The sequence below is a fragment of the Arachis ipaensis genome, chromosome B10, assembly GCF_000816755.2.
Source record: "Arachis ipaensis cultivar K30076 chromosome B10, Araip1.1, whole genome shotgun sequence".
NCBI lineage: Eukaryota > Viridiplantae > Streptophyta > Magnoliopsida > Fabales > Fabaceae > Arachis > Arachis ipaensis.
Window position 1 is genome coordinate 116,552,522 of NC_029794.2, and position 14,662 is coordinate 116,567,183.

Sequence of the window (14,662 nt, forward strand, 5' to 3'; positions counted from 1 at the left end):
TGAAAGTAATCCTTTGCATTAATCAATTCTAAAAATAATCCAATTGTAACTCTAAACAAGAATTAAGAATATGGAAGGGTAAGGGAATAAGAAAACAAACTAGAACAATAACTTCAACGGAGGTAATGACTCTTCTCAATATCCAAAGCAAAAGCATAAAACTAAAAATATGTGAATGTAAGAGAAAACCTAGAGGAAGAGTAATTTTTCTCTCTAGATTCATATCTGAAACTAAAACTATGCTAATGAGAATCTCTCTTGAGTCTTTGCTCGTTTCCTGGCTCTAGTCTGTGTTTTTGGGCCAGAAACTGGGTCAAAACTCGGCCCAAAATCGCCCCCAGCATTTTCTGTTATTTCTACAGATCGCGCATGTTACGCATACGCGTCAAGCACGCGCACGCGTCGCTGGTCCTTTTTGCGTGTCACGCATACACGTCAAGAATGCGCACGCGTCGTTTAGAAAATCTCCAATCCATGCGTACGCGTCAGGTACGCACACGCGTCACTGTAAAAATCTCCAGATCACGCGCACGTGTGAGCTATGCGTGCGCGTCGATACTCGCTAGTTGTCTCCTTTATTTCTTATGCTCCTTCCATTTCTGCAAGCTTCGTCTCCATCCTCTAAGCCATTACTGCCTTACAAAGCCTGAAACACTGAACACACAGATCACGGCATCGAATGGTATAAAGGAGAATTAAAATATACAAATTAAAGGCTTAGGAAACAAGTTTTCAATCATAGAACAGAACTAGGAAGGAATTGTAAAATCATGCAAATCATATGAATAAGTGGGCAAGGATTTGATAAAAACCACTCAATTGAGCACAAGATAAACCATAAAATAGTGGTTTATCAATCAACGAGCTTTTCCATGACTTTCCAAAAACGATTAGCAATGATTTTGGTAACCACTTTGTAGGATACATTGCATAGGCTGATAGGTCGCATCTGCTTTAGATTAGTGACCTGTTCAGTTTTGTGAATAAGAGTTATCAAGGTTTCATTAAGTTCCTTAATCTTCTCGGGATTATCAGAAATTTGGGACACCAACGAGCACAAATCAATCCCAACTGAATCCCATTGACTTTTATAGAAAATCACTTGTAATGTAATTCATCTCTGCCTAGGACTTTGAAGCTTACCATACAAAAGACCACATCCTTGATTTCAATCTTTGAAACATTCTTGCCAATAAAATTAAAATCCTCTGTACTAAGGGGTGGGAAAGCATTATTGAGAACATAAGGGACATTGGGGAAGGAATCATTATATAATTCAGCAAAGAAATTAAAGGCCATATTTTCTAGGATATTACTATCAGTTATAAGACTACCATTATAATCAAGGAGAGATGTCATCTTGTTTTTCCTTCTTTTAATCATAGTTAAACCATGGAAGAACTTAGTGTTGCGATCCCAAATTCAATCCATTTGTATCTTGCTTTCTGATAGCATAGGAGCTCTTCATGAGATAACACTTCTTTATATTCTTTCTACAGATTAGATTAGAGATTTTCAAAAAATTGGTTACTTCCCTGGGCAAGACTAGATGCAATCCCATTTAATCTTTAAAGAAGGTTTCTTTTTCTTTTAAAGATATCTCCAAAGGCTTCTAAATTCCAATTCTTTAGTGAGTCCTTAAAGCTAATAATACAATTAGACTATGAACTGTCCATATGCCAAGAATTTTCCACCATCCTGTTGAAATCAGGGTGAGTAATCCAAACAGCAACAAAATGAAAGGGTCTTCTGTACCTATTGTGAGAGGCATTAGCAGAGAGTTAAAGATAGATAAGAGAGTGGTCAGACTTTAGTTGAGGTAAATGTTTGATAACAGCTTTAGGGAAGGCCAGCTACTAATCCAAATTACACATACCCATTCCCAACCTTTCCACTAAGTCCGTCCTCTTCCAAGTGAAAGACCAGCCCATATAGCCTAGGTCAACCAAACCACAGTTAGAAACACAACTTTGAAAATGGGACAAGCAACTGAATTTGTTCTGGGATTGCCCTCACGTCTTTTAAAATTGCGGAGAAGAGCATTGAAATCTCCTTAAATGCACCATGGAAGGTTAATATTAGAAGCCAGAGAATGAAGAGAATGCCAAAGAGTTCTTCTACTAGCACATTGTGGACTGGCATAAATAGCAGAAAGAAGCCAAGTAACATCATAGGGTTCTTTCTGCTGATCAAGAACATCAACCTTCCAAGAATTCCAGTCCCAATGGAGGATAATGAAATCAACCATGTATTCACGTCTAATATCTCTAATAAGAGTAGGAAAATTTTTTCCACTAGCATCTCTACAATTCCAGCTTATAATAGTCATCAGAAATAGGAGGGGGAAAGAGATAGTCACCAAAGACAAGATTACTCTGAGGCCTGAGCCTGAGACTGCATTTCGGACTTCGCCAAAGATTCTTCTCCCAAATTGGAGTTCTTTCCTTCTGAACGAGCTTTTGCCATATCCGATGGTTTGCCGTCGTTAATCCCTAATCCACTATTCAATTCCATAGAATTCAATGAGGCATTGGTAAATGGAGGAGAGATTAGGGGATTACTACAGATAGCATAGTCTTCAAAGGGGAGATTCACCTTCTTCGCAACAACATAGGCCTCATATTGCTCATGCTCAAATTGATATATATACTCCATGACGACCCCCTCCATGGCTTCGACATTAGGGTTCTTTGTTTTTGACAGAGGAGAATCATCGTTCTTAGGCGCTCCTGCAGGATGAGTGCTTGATTTGGTACTGGGTTTGATTATGGGCTTCCCTATTTTTTCTTTTTAGGTTGTAACAATCTTATTGGAGTTAGCTTTTCTGCCCAACTGAGGGTTTTTCCCAACCTCTGGCTTCAAAATTTTTTTATGAATGAGCTGTGAGGTTTCCTTTTCTTTTTGGGCCTTATTGTTTAACGGCTCAGTATCGAGAGTGACGGAAGCTTCAACTTCTGCATGCTTATCACCCTCATACCTGATTAGCGCCATTTCTTCATGCAAGGCATTATATCTTGATCCATGCTCCAACACCTAGTGGCTCTCATCATTGGTGGATCGTTGATTAGGAGTAGAATCAGGGAGTTGATTGCCTCCAAAATAGCTCAGATTCATGTTACCTTTTTTCTTTCTAAGTGGTCGTTTGACCATCGTCCAAGAACCAAAATTGGGGGAATCTTGGTTATTATTCAAATTACTTTGATGCCAGGATTCTTGGATCTTTCCATTTTGTTGAGCAGGATCAATGTGATTCTGTCCTTCACCATTAATGCTTATTCTTTCTCTCTCGGCACCTTCCTGGTTTATCGTTTCCTCCACCAAAGCTTCACTGCAATGATAAGACCGATGGCCATATTTTTCACACAAGAAGCAGATTTAATGAAGGCCTTCATATTCTATATTGAGCACCTCAGCAACAGGGATCCTTGGGACTAATTGTTTCCTCAGATCAATGTCAATACATATCCGAGAAAAATGGCCTCTAGAATGAATGGATGTAGTACGATCTATCTTCAGTAGGTGGCCAATAGTAGAACCCACTCTCCAAAAAAATCTATGATTATAGAGTTTGATAGTCAGGTTAGGAATACGGATCTAAGCAGCAATTTTTCTAACTTCTTTCTCTAAGGACAAAAAGAAAGGCCTCCAACATTGGATAATAAGGTAATGCCCAGATATCATCCAAGGTTCTTCCATCAAGGCATGGTTATAATCGCACTCATCTACAAAATAAACCAGAAAATAATCACGATCCATATCAATAACATTTATCTTACCTTTTTTTTTTGCCCAGTCGCGTTGAAGACGTTGTTCCATAAATCCTAGACCCACTCGTTTGCCTAGGACTTTGACCATAAGGGTAGAGCGTCATGACTTGCACCATTCATCAAATTCATCTTTAAATATTGGAATCTTTGGACACGGATCAAAGGGTTTCTGTTCTTGATCGTCATTGGCAGCAGGGTTGTACCACTTATCCTCCAGATTTGGCTTATCTTCATTCATATCATCAATAGTAAAATCATCACCACTGATATTAGGGCCAGCAAGTTTGAGGATAAATTCCTTATAGGATGCTTTGGTCATAGCCGGAACATTATCCTCATTCTATTCAACGACCTCCATGTCTTCACTAGGTTGGTTCAGATTGACATGATCTCTAGTTTTGACTTTCTTTGTACTGCATTGTATTTAGTCCTCCTCTTGACAGAAAACCCTAGCAGAGCTTTCTTTCATTCTCTCAATTTAAAAAATAGTATATGATCCTATGGTATAAGTATATAACGACTTAAACCATGAATATATAAAGTATATTTTTTGTCCTTGAAGTTTGTTAAAAGTGTCAAAAATACCCCTAAGTTTTAATTTGTTTCAATTTCATCTTTAATGTTTTCGATTTTCATCAATTTTATCCTTATGTTCAAATTTTCTGGTCAAACTATGGTCAACATTATTTTTTTTTCCAATTTTACCTTTCAAATCTTATTCTCTTTCATCATTATCTCCAAACTTACTCAGCTGAGGAGGCTCAGCCTCTACTCCAACAACCTCAACGGCCCTATCCTTCACTTTCTCTTTGACTGTCTCCTCCGCCGCCCAGTCTACCTCCACAACAACTCCCTCTCCAGCCACCTCCCTTCGCCGCTCCTCAACCTCACCAACCTCCAGGTGCTCAACCTCGCTCACAACCTCCTCTCCGGCACACTCATCGGCGACATAACAGACTCCTTCCGATACCTCGACTTGTTTTCCAACACATTCTCCAATGACATTTCGATGAACTTCTCCTCCAAATCTTAGCTCCATCTCATCAACTTGTCCTACAATGGCTTCTTCGGTGGGATTCCGATCACCATTGGAGCTCTAAAGAAGCTCAAGTATCTCTGGCTTGCCTCCAATAACTTGCATGGGACCTTACCTTCAGCACCCGCAAACTGCACCAACCTCGTCCACGTTAGCGCCAAGAAGAATTCCATTGGAGGGTTAATCCCTTCAACAATAGGGATGATGCCGAGGCTTTAGGTTTTGTCCCTTTCAATAAAAAACTTTTCAGGTTCAGTCCTCACTTCGTTGTTGTGCGGTTCTTCATTCCTTCGAATCGTTAAGCTTGGCTTTAATTTTCTCACGGGAGTTTTCGAGCCATAGAGTACAAAGAACTGCATCAACTTGGGTTGAAGTGAGTCTCTGAATTGGAGCAACTCGATGGGTTGTTGTTGCTGTTCTTGATTGTGAAGGTTATACTCTTCTACCATTTTTGTTTTTTGAATTAGTTTATTGAGATTTTTCGATCTTTGTTCTTTGTTCTGTTTAAAAATAAGATTAAAGAGATGATATGGTGATAATAGTGGCGATAGTGGTAACGAGTTTGGCGACAGAGTATTTGAAAGAGAGAGAAAATAATATTTTAGAGATGATAATAAAAGTGAATAGGTTTTGGAAGGTAAAATTAAAAAAAAATAGTGTTGACCATATAGTTTGATAAAAAAAATTTGAGGATAAAGATAAAATTGATGCAAATAAAAAAATTTAAAAATAAAATTAAAACAAATTAAAATTTAAAAATATTTTTAAAATTTTTAACAAATTTTAATAATAAAAAATATATTTTACCCTAAAAAAATAAACATCTTCAATCCTTGTTTTTGGTTTGTATCTTCAACCTTCTTCCCACACCTACCCTCAAGTTGCAATGGTAATAAACTAGGCCAATACTTGCATAAACTTCTTTTGTTATTCTAAAAAGAACCGCATCATTGTACTTTACCATGTGGTTTTGTTTTGTACATAGATTGTAGGAGCATGCATTTTACAACTCAAAATTCATGCCAACGATACCCTTTTTCTCCTCTTAAAATAATCATCGAATACTAACAAAACTAATGGTTCAATTTGTCAATATGTTTTTCTTTCTTCTTGAGATTCAACATGTATTGTATACTAACAAAATCATGATGGTAAATAATAAATATGCGCAATTTGGAAATTTAAGACTGAATTTTTATACAAAGGTTTTGCTGAATGAATTGACGAAAGAAAATTAAAACGAGCAGACTCAATGATGTAAATGAAAGCCCAAACTCTACAAAACGCTGTAGTTACAATGGGCTAAAGCCCAATCCAATAAAAGCCCGTTAACAATAATTACTGTCCATGCATGATGCATGGTGGATAGAGCTGTTTGGTTTAGGTAGTCGGGAAGAAGAGAACAAGGCAACCAGCTTCATTAGCAATTTGCAGCATTGCCAAATGGCAATGGCAATGGCCATGGCCTCATCCTCAATGTTATCAACAACTTGTTCTTTCAGTTTCCCTTCTATCACTATGTGCATTTCCTCTTACAACCCTAACCGTTCTAGAAGACTAGCTCTCTTTCACCTTCTTTCTGGTCCTTTTGGTAATTAACCTCCGTTCACATCAGCTTTATTATTATTCATTTGATACTTAGAGTTAATTAATTATATTATAACTCTGTTTACATTAACAGAATTGTTACGGCAATTTGTTCAGCTATTCCACAGTCCCAATCTCTGTTATTTGGTGTAAAAGGTTCAGAATTGTTTAGAGTAGGAGAGGCTAATGCAGCAGAGAATCTAATTCAACCAGAGCAAAACTTGTTTGAATGGGTCAAAAATGACAATAGAAGATTCTTACATGTTGTGTACCGTGTTGGGGACTTGGATAAGACTATAAAGTATGCTACCTATGATGCTTCAATTGCCCTAAATTAATGCAATTATTATAATTCTATATTCTTGAATCTTGATTACATTTTTGGAATGTGTATATATATTTAGGTTTTACACGGAGTGCCTTGGCATGAACCTGTTGAGAAAACGTGATATACCTGAAGAAAGATACACAAATGCTTTTCTTGGATATGGCCCTGAAGATTCCAATTTTACAGTTGAGCTTACCTACAGTGAGTTTAGATGTGCAAGATTCAAACTTTTGTTTAGCATAAAATAGTTTGTGCTTCTCATGTTTCGTGTTTGTATTTCTTCATCATTGCAGATTATGGAGTGGACAAGTATGACATTGGAAATGGGTTTGGTCATTTGGGTGTTGTAGTTGAAGATGTAAGCTCCTATTATAGAACAATTAGAAAACAAAGCATGATTGTTGATATTGTAGAACTAAGCAACAGCAACTTAAAAATAGAGTCTCCATTTGAACACATTGGTACATTAAGAACCAATTTATATTTTTCATGAACATTAGTTACCAGCTTATATAACATCACTAGCCAATTGATCAATGTGTGTTGTTATCTTCAAACTGTGAAATTCTCACAGGAAGTTAAAAACTCAAATGGTCTTTTTTAGAGTGGTTTTTGGTACATTTCCTTTTCTTGATGCTCAATGTATGCTGCATGTCTCTATCAAATTTCTGACTTAAATTATGATGATTATTGTCCTTACTCCAATTTTCTAGGCTGCCAAGGCAGTTGATCTGATAAAAGCAAAAGGTGGAAAGGTTATCAAGGAACCAGGGCCTGTCAAAGGTGGCAGCACAGTAACTTCTTTCATCCAAGATCCTGATGGTTATGAATTTGAGCTCTTGGAAAGAGGACTTACTTCCGAACCCCTATGCCAAGTGTCACTTCGTGTAGGTGATCTTGACCGTGCCATAGTCTTCTATCAGAAAGTGAGTGTTTTCTACTCCTATTAGGATGAAAATGTGAAAGGTTCTTTCATGAAGTGAATTCCATCTTTCTTTCATGTAGCTTAATATTTGTCCTTGTTTTATGGATTTCAAAAGGCTCTTGGCATGCAACTTCTGCATAGGAAAGACAATCCTGAGCACAAGGTAAACTTATGGTGATGGCAATTATTAATATCATGCGCAAGTTGGCTTGTTTGGTTTCTGCTTTTATTTTCAGTGACCTTTGCTTATTAGATTTTGTGAAGAAAAAAAGTAAAAACAAAAAACATGATTTTATCGATTTTTAGCTATCAATTGTCATTGATTCTGATTGTTTTACAGAATACAGTTGCCACAATGGGGTATGGTCCTGAAGATAAGAACACTGTTCTAGAACTTACATATAACTATGGAATCACTAATTATGACAAAGGAAATGGCTATGGACAGGTAGATACTATTTAGTTTCCATTTTCGAAAGTGGTTTTATTGATTTTTGTGTTGTTTTCCGTGTCTATTTTCTATATCTTACTGTTAGAATGCAACTCATTTATGTGTTTGCACAGATTGCAATAGGCACAAATGATGTGTATAAGAGTGCAGAAGCAATCAAACTGTGTGGAGGCAAGATTATCCGTGAACCTGGGCCGCTGCCAGGTATCAACACCAAGATAGCAGTTTGCTTGGACCCTGATGGTTGGAAATTGGTATGCATAACCTTTCCCTCTATTTGATTGTATGGGATTTATTATGTGCTTCTTCTAAGACTTCAACCAGGTCAACTACGTTGATGAGGTCAACTACGTTGATGAATTCATGGGTGGTTTGTGTATGATATGTAATAAGAGAGGAATGAATCATATGTGAAATAACGTGAGAAATTCTAGGCGAACATATTTTGTTTTAAACACCATGCCGACTCACTCTCCATGGTTGGACGGAATGAGTCGGATGACTTGCGATGCAAGATATGTACACCTAACGTAACTCAAAATACTATTATCACTACTGCTTTTTCTCTATACCTATCATCTGAATTCTCCATTCATTTACACCCGAGACTTTGGCATAGAATGATACCATCTTATTGTATTTTAAAGTTTGACTTGTGTATTACTTATGCAGGCTTTTGTTGATAATGCTGATTTCCTGAAGGAATTAGAGTGACAATGTAATGGTTCTAGATCCTATGCCTCTTCATTGAAATCATTGTACTCTATCAATGTCCTTGGTGAAATCTTACAGTTATTCTATCAAATGTACATCTGTATAAGCATCTCATCAAGTAAAAGTAAAAGAGAAGTAGAAAAAGCAACCCCATATCAGCCATTTTATTTTATTTTCTGTTTATATTTATGCCGCTTTGGCGCGGCAATTCAACATATACTGGATCCCATCAAGCCAGAACTGTTTGTCTCTTTTACTCTCACATTCAAACTCTATTATCCTTTCTGCAGTTTTAATTCCAAAATATGCCCTCTTTTCTATTAAGTCTTCCTTCTCTCTTCCCGGCCAAGCTTGGACATCACTGCAGACTCCGGTGACTATACCTGCGATTTTATAGGGCGTACCTTAAAGCATTGGTTTTCAGATTGTGCGAAAGAATAGTTATGAATGAAACTTTGAGCTTACATTTCTTCTTTTTGGTGAATGTTCCTGCCATGTGCTTGCTCTTCATTTTCGCTATAACCTGTTGTAATTTTGTTAGAACATTCCATGTAACTATTTAATTGGAGATATCAACAAAATCAGTGGTTACGATTATCTCCTATGCCTATTATTTGTTGATGGATTTTTGAGTGTCTTCTAGCAATTACCTGTAAATTTGAATTCATATTGAAAGATACTTGCTTCCAGTGAAGATCTCCTGCATTTAACATTGGGATACTTTGTGTTATAAATATAAACTTCTATATGCATTTGCCATTTGTTTTAATTCACTTAGATTGCTATGAACATTTTAATGATACCTTTTCTTGTACGCTTTAGAATCTCCCCTCCTTTGAAAACAGAGTCCAGTGCCAGCAAGATGTTTGCTTCTCTTCCTTCCTTGCATTTTTCATCGACTAGAGGGAACGTCGTCGCTCCAACCCCCTTCTGCAGTCTTGCCTTTAGAGTAGCAGCTCCTCGCAACGCTTCCAACATAACATTTCGTTTAGTAGATTCTTTCATTATAATATTAGATGACATCTTTGGCATATGAACTTATAACATTTCTTCTATGGTTTTCTGGTCTCCATCTACCTCCGGCTATAAAACTACCCTCCATATGATCTACTTTATTAACTGAAAGCCTCAACAGCCTTATCAAAACATGTTCATAGCACCTAAAGAGTTAATACACGAGGCAAGAACATGGTGCAAAATGCAAATTGAGAAATGAACAATATAGAGGTTCTGATACCTGTGGCCGCTCCAGCTGTTAAAGTCATCATATCTCCATTGGTTTTTGCATTAATGGCAGAGTTAACTACAGTTAAGATTTGTTCATGTTCAGCTCCCATATCCTCAGCAATCTCAATGCAGTGAGAGGCAACCAAGGCTGCTGCTGATGCAATCGTGGCAGAACTGATGGGATTGTTCTTTTGGCCGGCATTAGGCACTTCTTGTGATGATGCCATTGAAGCTGCAATGGCCGCAACGGCAGCAGCTACACCTGCCACGGATACTGCAGCATGCAACTGAGCATTATGAGTCCTAATTTCCTGCTTTTTCCTCTCCTTTTGATCCTTCAGCCATCTTCCCATTGTCCTTCCTCTCAGCAAACTCTTGTAAAGCTAGTATGCAAAAGTTTACAAGAAGAATAACAAAGAAAAAGAGTGATGAATGATTGAGCTTTTATTTTTAGTATATAATCATGAGGTTGAGTGTAATGTACCCCATTTCTGAGCAAGTTTTGACTTGAAAGGAATTCTGGATTGATTGCTTGATGGAGTAAAAATAAGTCCTGCACATAATGGATACTTTTTGTCATTAATTTCTCTACTTGGGTTAAGTCCAGATTTATGTCATTTAGTTTATCCTTTTTTGAAACTACATATCAAGCAATCAGTGACATAATTATCCATTATGGGCAGCACATAATGTTAAAAATAAGTTCTTCTGTAAGTTAGAAACCAAAACAACCTCACATGTTGTGACTTATCTGAATTCACAGTGTGTAGATAAGACAGATAGATGATTTTAAAGTGAAAGGTGAAGTTTAATTAGAGCATATTAATGCCAAATGATGATTACCATACTATATGTGAAAGCAGTATGATAGTACCTTAGTTTCATCACTATCTTTTGGCAAAATCTGAGGGCAACATCCATTAAGTAACTGCTCAAATAATTTACATCAGAATCATTGTAAATATATAAAGCAATAGCTACACACTTTGAAATTCATATATGCTTGTAAATATTGAAGAATTCTAGAATCAGGAGAAAGAAAGAACATTGATTTTGGTGAAAAGGGCTTCTGATTTCTCATTAGAATCTCTTCTTTTTGGCTTTTTTTTTTCTTTCCCTTTACTCAAGTGTGTGTGCATAGCATAGAATCTATTATTAATAGAACTCAAACTAACTTCTTGATTTTCAGTTTCAAAATGCTGCATTTCTTGCTAACTAAAGTAGTTTTAAAGGCCTAATTTCTGATTAAAAGGTTTTTCAAATTCCAAAGTAGAACCAAAAGCAAAAAACTTACAGAATCCTTGTTCTCAGCAGAAGTTGTGGAAGGCTTGATGTTAGTGTTATAGTGAAGTGCTTTGGAGAGTTCCATTGCTGAGAGACTCCATGATCTTGCAAGAAACTCCATAGACTCTGTTGGAGTCTCAGGTGGTGGACATGATGATGATAGTGTGCATTCTGAAGCTGCATTCTCATCTATGTTCTCTAGCTGATGAATTGAGCATTTGGAATTTGTAGAGCTCACTTTCATTCCAATAAAAATAATGAAAAAGGGTCAAATTTTTTCATCACAATGAATAAAACATGATTATCATATTAATCAAAATCAACATTTGTCCTGAAATGAAGCCAAAAGAAATTAAAAAACTACCTAACAACATTAACAATTATAACTTGTAAAGAATCACAGAAAAGGAGTTAAATTCTTTTATATGTAAAAGCATGGATTCTTGTTTTGTCATGTTATGCTAAGTATATATACTCTCATTTATTACTTTTCAAGTGCCTAAAAGAAAATGAAAAAAAAAAAAGAAGTTTCTCATTTAGCACTCACTTGTTAAAGAGTGGTGAGAGAATTGAGAATGTGGAGAGCAAGATGGTGATGGTGATGAGAGGAATGAGGAGCAACAGTTAGATATTTAACATGATAGAAAAATAAAAATAAAAATAAAAAATATTTTAATTGAGGATAATAAAGACAAGTTAAAAGATTCAACAAGGTGGTAGAAAAAAAAGGGACCCAGGGCATTTTTTCATTCATTCATGTCTCCAACTTAATATGTTTATTGTTGCTTTCTTTTTTTGTATTTCCACTTCTTAGTGCTTTATGCATTAAAGCAGTGAAAGGCCTGGTTTTATGGCAGCCAAGTTCATCATTTCATGGATTCTCCTTTGTCACCATTAACACATTTTCTAAAGTAAAGTTTATGGGGGGCCAATTAATTACTAATAGTATGCTGTTTCTTTATTTTATTTACAAAAACAGATAATTTAATAATAACTTTCTATCCAGAAGGCTCTACCAATTTGGTTTTGTTTAATTTAGTACAAATTTATGTGCATGAATGGTGTGCTTCTTTTTTCTTTTCTTTTTTATTAATTTTTTTTTTAAAAAGAAGGGTTCAAATAGCCGTAGACACCATCATTATATTTTGGTTATAATGAAGGAAGGGTTTGACATATCACACACACACAACAATAATATGTACACACACGAATGTAGATAGATACATATGATGTTCATAATGATGTGATTATGTTAAAATATTTTATGCTGTGCCTACGGTTGTTGCACTAATTAATCACCATTATCATCATCATCATCATAATCATAGATATAGATCATAGATACTTATTTCTAATATTTATAATTGCAGTGCTACCTTATTAATATCTATGTTTCTTTACTAAGAGGGGAGCATCGTTTTAATTGAAAAAAAATTATTACCAAGAAGCAAGGAAGCCTGGGGCTCAATTTAAAAATAGATAGGGGTATTTAAAAAAATAAAAATAAAAAAAGAGACATCGAAGCAGTACCTTCTCAATCTCCTAACAAGCAAATAATATTTATGAATAATTATGTTACTATCAATATTGATTTTAGATTGATTTACAAATTTGACTGTTATGAATTTCTATTGGAGACGTGAATGTCTATTTGTGTGAACTGAATATGTTTAGTTTTTCTATTTTGAAAGAGATTGTATAGTTTCACATGTATTTTATTATGTATTGAAAAAGAAAGAAAACAGAGAGGGTTATTGAAGAAGAGTATATACTTTATTATCTATGAAAAGAGTGAGTATTGTTAATTTTCACTCAACTATACTAGATTAAATGAAAGTTAGTATCCTCGTATATAAATAAGGCAATATTACTAAATAACTTCAATTATATATCAACTTTGAGACCATGAAATAATGATTGGATTTATACCCTTTTGTAATAATTAGGGTTGCTATGTGACAAATAAGTGCGTTAACACAGTTCACACGCGAAGAAACCACTATGCCGGTGTTTGGTGCTTTATAGAATTATAGGTTATAGGCTACTCATAATATAAATTAGAGAAATAACTTAGATTAGTTGAGTATCAACTCACTTGTCGCTTTAAAAAAATGTTAGAAGTTTAAATCATGTCTTATATATGTAGCAAATTTTTAAATAGAGTTTAGATCTGTAATTATTTCACAAATTCTCATTTTATCCCTCATCGATTGAAAAATGATATTGCAGCCCCTCACGATTAATTATGTTCGATATTCTGTCTCTTTTGTTATTGTCTCTATCCAGAACTAACGAATATTGTCTACATATATTATTAACTCAACACATGTCAAACAACTATTTAAAAGGATAAATTGCCTCCTGGTGAATTAGCAAAATGATGTTGTTATGCACGTCTCAAAAATGCTTTACTTCTTCTTCTTCCTTTTATTGTTCATTTTACTACAATCATATCTCCTCACTCCACCCTAGCTGCCACTACTTCCACCCCCTCACTGATCTTTATCATTGCACCTCACTGCCATCTTTAATGTCACAAACTGAAGCTAAATGAGAATTTAATGGGTATATTGTATTGTTGTAGGAATGAGTGAGACCATGAGAATAGAAATAAAGGTGAGGAATAAATACAGAGGTGAGTATGGTGAAAGTTGGATAAGTGATGGCAATAAAATTAGGACGGTGTGGTCCGAGAGAGATGAGAAGATGATGGAATGGCATTGGTGGTGGTGGCATTGGAAGTAACAGTAAAGTACAATGACAAAAGAAGAAGTAAAACGTTTTTTGAGATGTATAAAACAACAACGTTCTGTTAACTCATTAGAGAACGATTTGTTCCTTTAAATAATTGTTTAACACATGTTGAGTTAATGATACACGTAGACAAGATCCGTTAGTTCCGGACGAAAACATTAATAAAAGAGGTAAAATGTCTTACAAAATTAATCATGAGAGATCATAATGTCATTTTTCAATCGATGAAGAACGGAATAAAAATTTGTGAAATGATTAGGAGCCGAATTGAGATTTTACTCTTATTTTTTTTATTTTAAAAGATCATACATACATACAACTTTATTGCTATTTACATTTTAATGTGGCATAAAATTTACAGAAAACCTTCTTTAGTTACCATAAATTTTGTATTTTTCATTCTAAATAATTCATATAATACATGTAAGATATAGATATTTTTGAAGTCTAGTGCAAATTGGCATCCATTGATGATCCTCATACATATGATGTAACTTTTAACCTAAAGGTGCAAATTGCCAGCAATTACTCGAACAATTACTAAGAGTTTGAATGAGGAAAAAAGTTTAAAAAAAATTATTACTTTTTA

The 14,662-nt window shown here is 35.3% G+C and overlaps 2 protein-coding genes across 5 annotated transcripts; one reads left to right on the forward strand and one right to left on the reverse strand.

Moving 5' to 3' along the window:
- On the forward strand, window positions 6,151-8,808 carry LOC107624478 (putative lactoylglutathione lyase). The gene is made up of 9 exons (XM_016326967.2): window positions 6,151-6,394; window positions 6,508-6,691; window positions 6,795-6,919; window positions 7,012-7,076; window positions 7,432-7,644; window positions 7,759-7,806; window positions 7,984-8,091; window positions 8,208-8,348; window positions 8,767-8,808. The coding sequence occupies exons 1-9, from the start codon at window positions 6,151-6,153 to the stop codon at window positions 8,806-8,808; spliced, it is 1,170 nt and encodes a 389-aa protein (XP_016182453.2).
- On the reverse strand, window positions 8,826-11,975 carry LOC107624477 (VAN3-binding protein). Of its 4 annotated transcripts, none has more exons than XM_016326966.2 (9): window positions 11,867-11,975; window positions 11,330-11,556; window positions 10,910-10,963; window positions 10,520-10,588; window positions 10,046-10,418; window positions 9,612-9,776; window positions 9,459-9,508; window positions 9,274-9,331; window positions 8,826-9,191 (listed from the first exon to the last, which is right to left on the reverse strand). In XM_016326966.2, coding segments are annotated over exons 1-9 (1,194 nt in total). In that variant the 5' UTR covers window positions 11,868-11,975; the 3' UTR covers window positions 8,826-8,994. The 4 variants fall into 4 exon arrangements, with proteins under 4 accessions (XP_016182452.1, XP_020969515.1, XP_020969517.1 ...); XM_021113856.1 differs by lacking the exon at window positions 11,867-11,975 and adding an exon at window positions 11,684-11,791; XM_021113858.1 differs by lacking the exons at window positions 10,520-10,588; window positions 11,867-11,975 and adding an exon at window positions 11,684-11,792.

Bases quoted from the DNA above. Each gene is read 5' to 3' on its own strand.
- LOC107624478 (XM_016326967.2), top strand. From the start codon at position 6,151: ATGCATGATGCATGGTGGATAGAGCTGTTTGGTTTAGGTAGTCGGGAA. The intron at 6,395-6,507 runs GTAATTAACCTC...CAATTTGTTCAG, and splicing joins CCTTCTTTCTGGTCCTTTTG to CTATTCCACAGTCCCAATCT. The intron at 7,077-7,431 runs GTAAGCTCCTAT...CCAATTTTCTAG, and splicing joins TGGGTGTTGTAGTTGAAGAT to GCTGCCAAGGCAGTTGATCT.
- LOC107624477 (XM_021113856.1), bottom strand. The intron at 10,589-10,909 runs GTACTATCATAC...CATTATGTGCAG, and splicing joins AAGATAGTGATGAAACTAAG to GACTTATTTTTACTCCATCA. The intron at 9,192-9,273 runs GTAAGCTCAAAG...ATAAAATCGCAG, and splicing joins ATTCACCAAAAAGAAGAAAT to GTATAGTCACCGGAGTCTGC.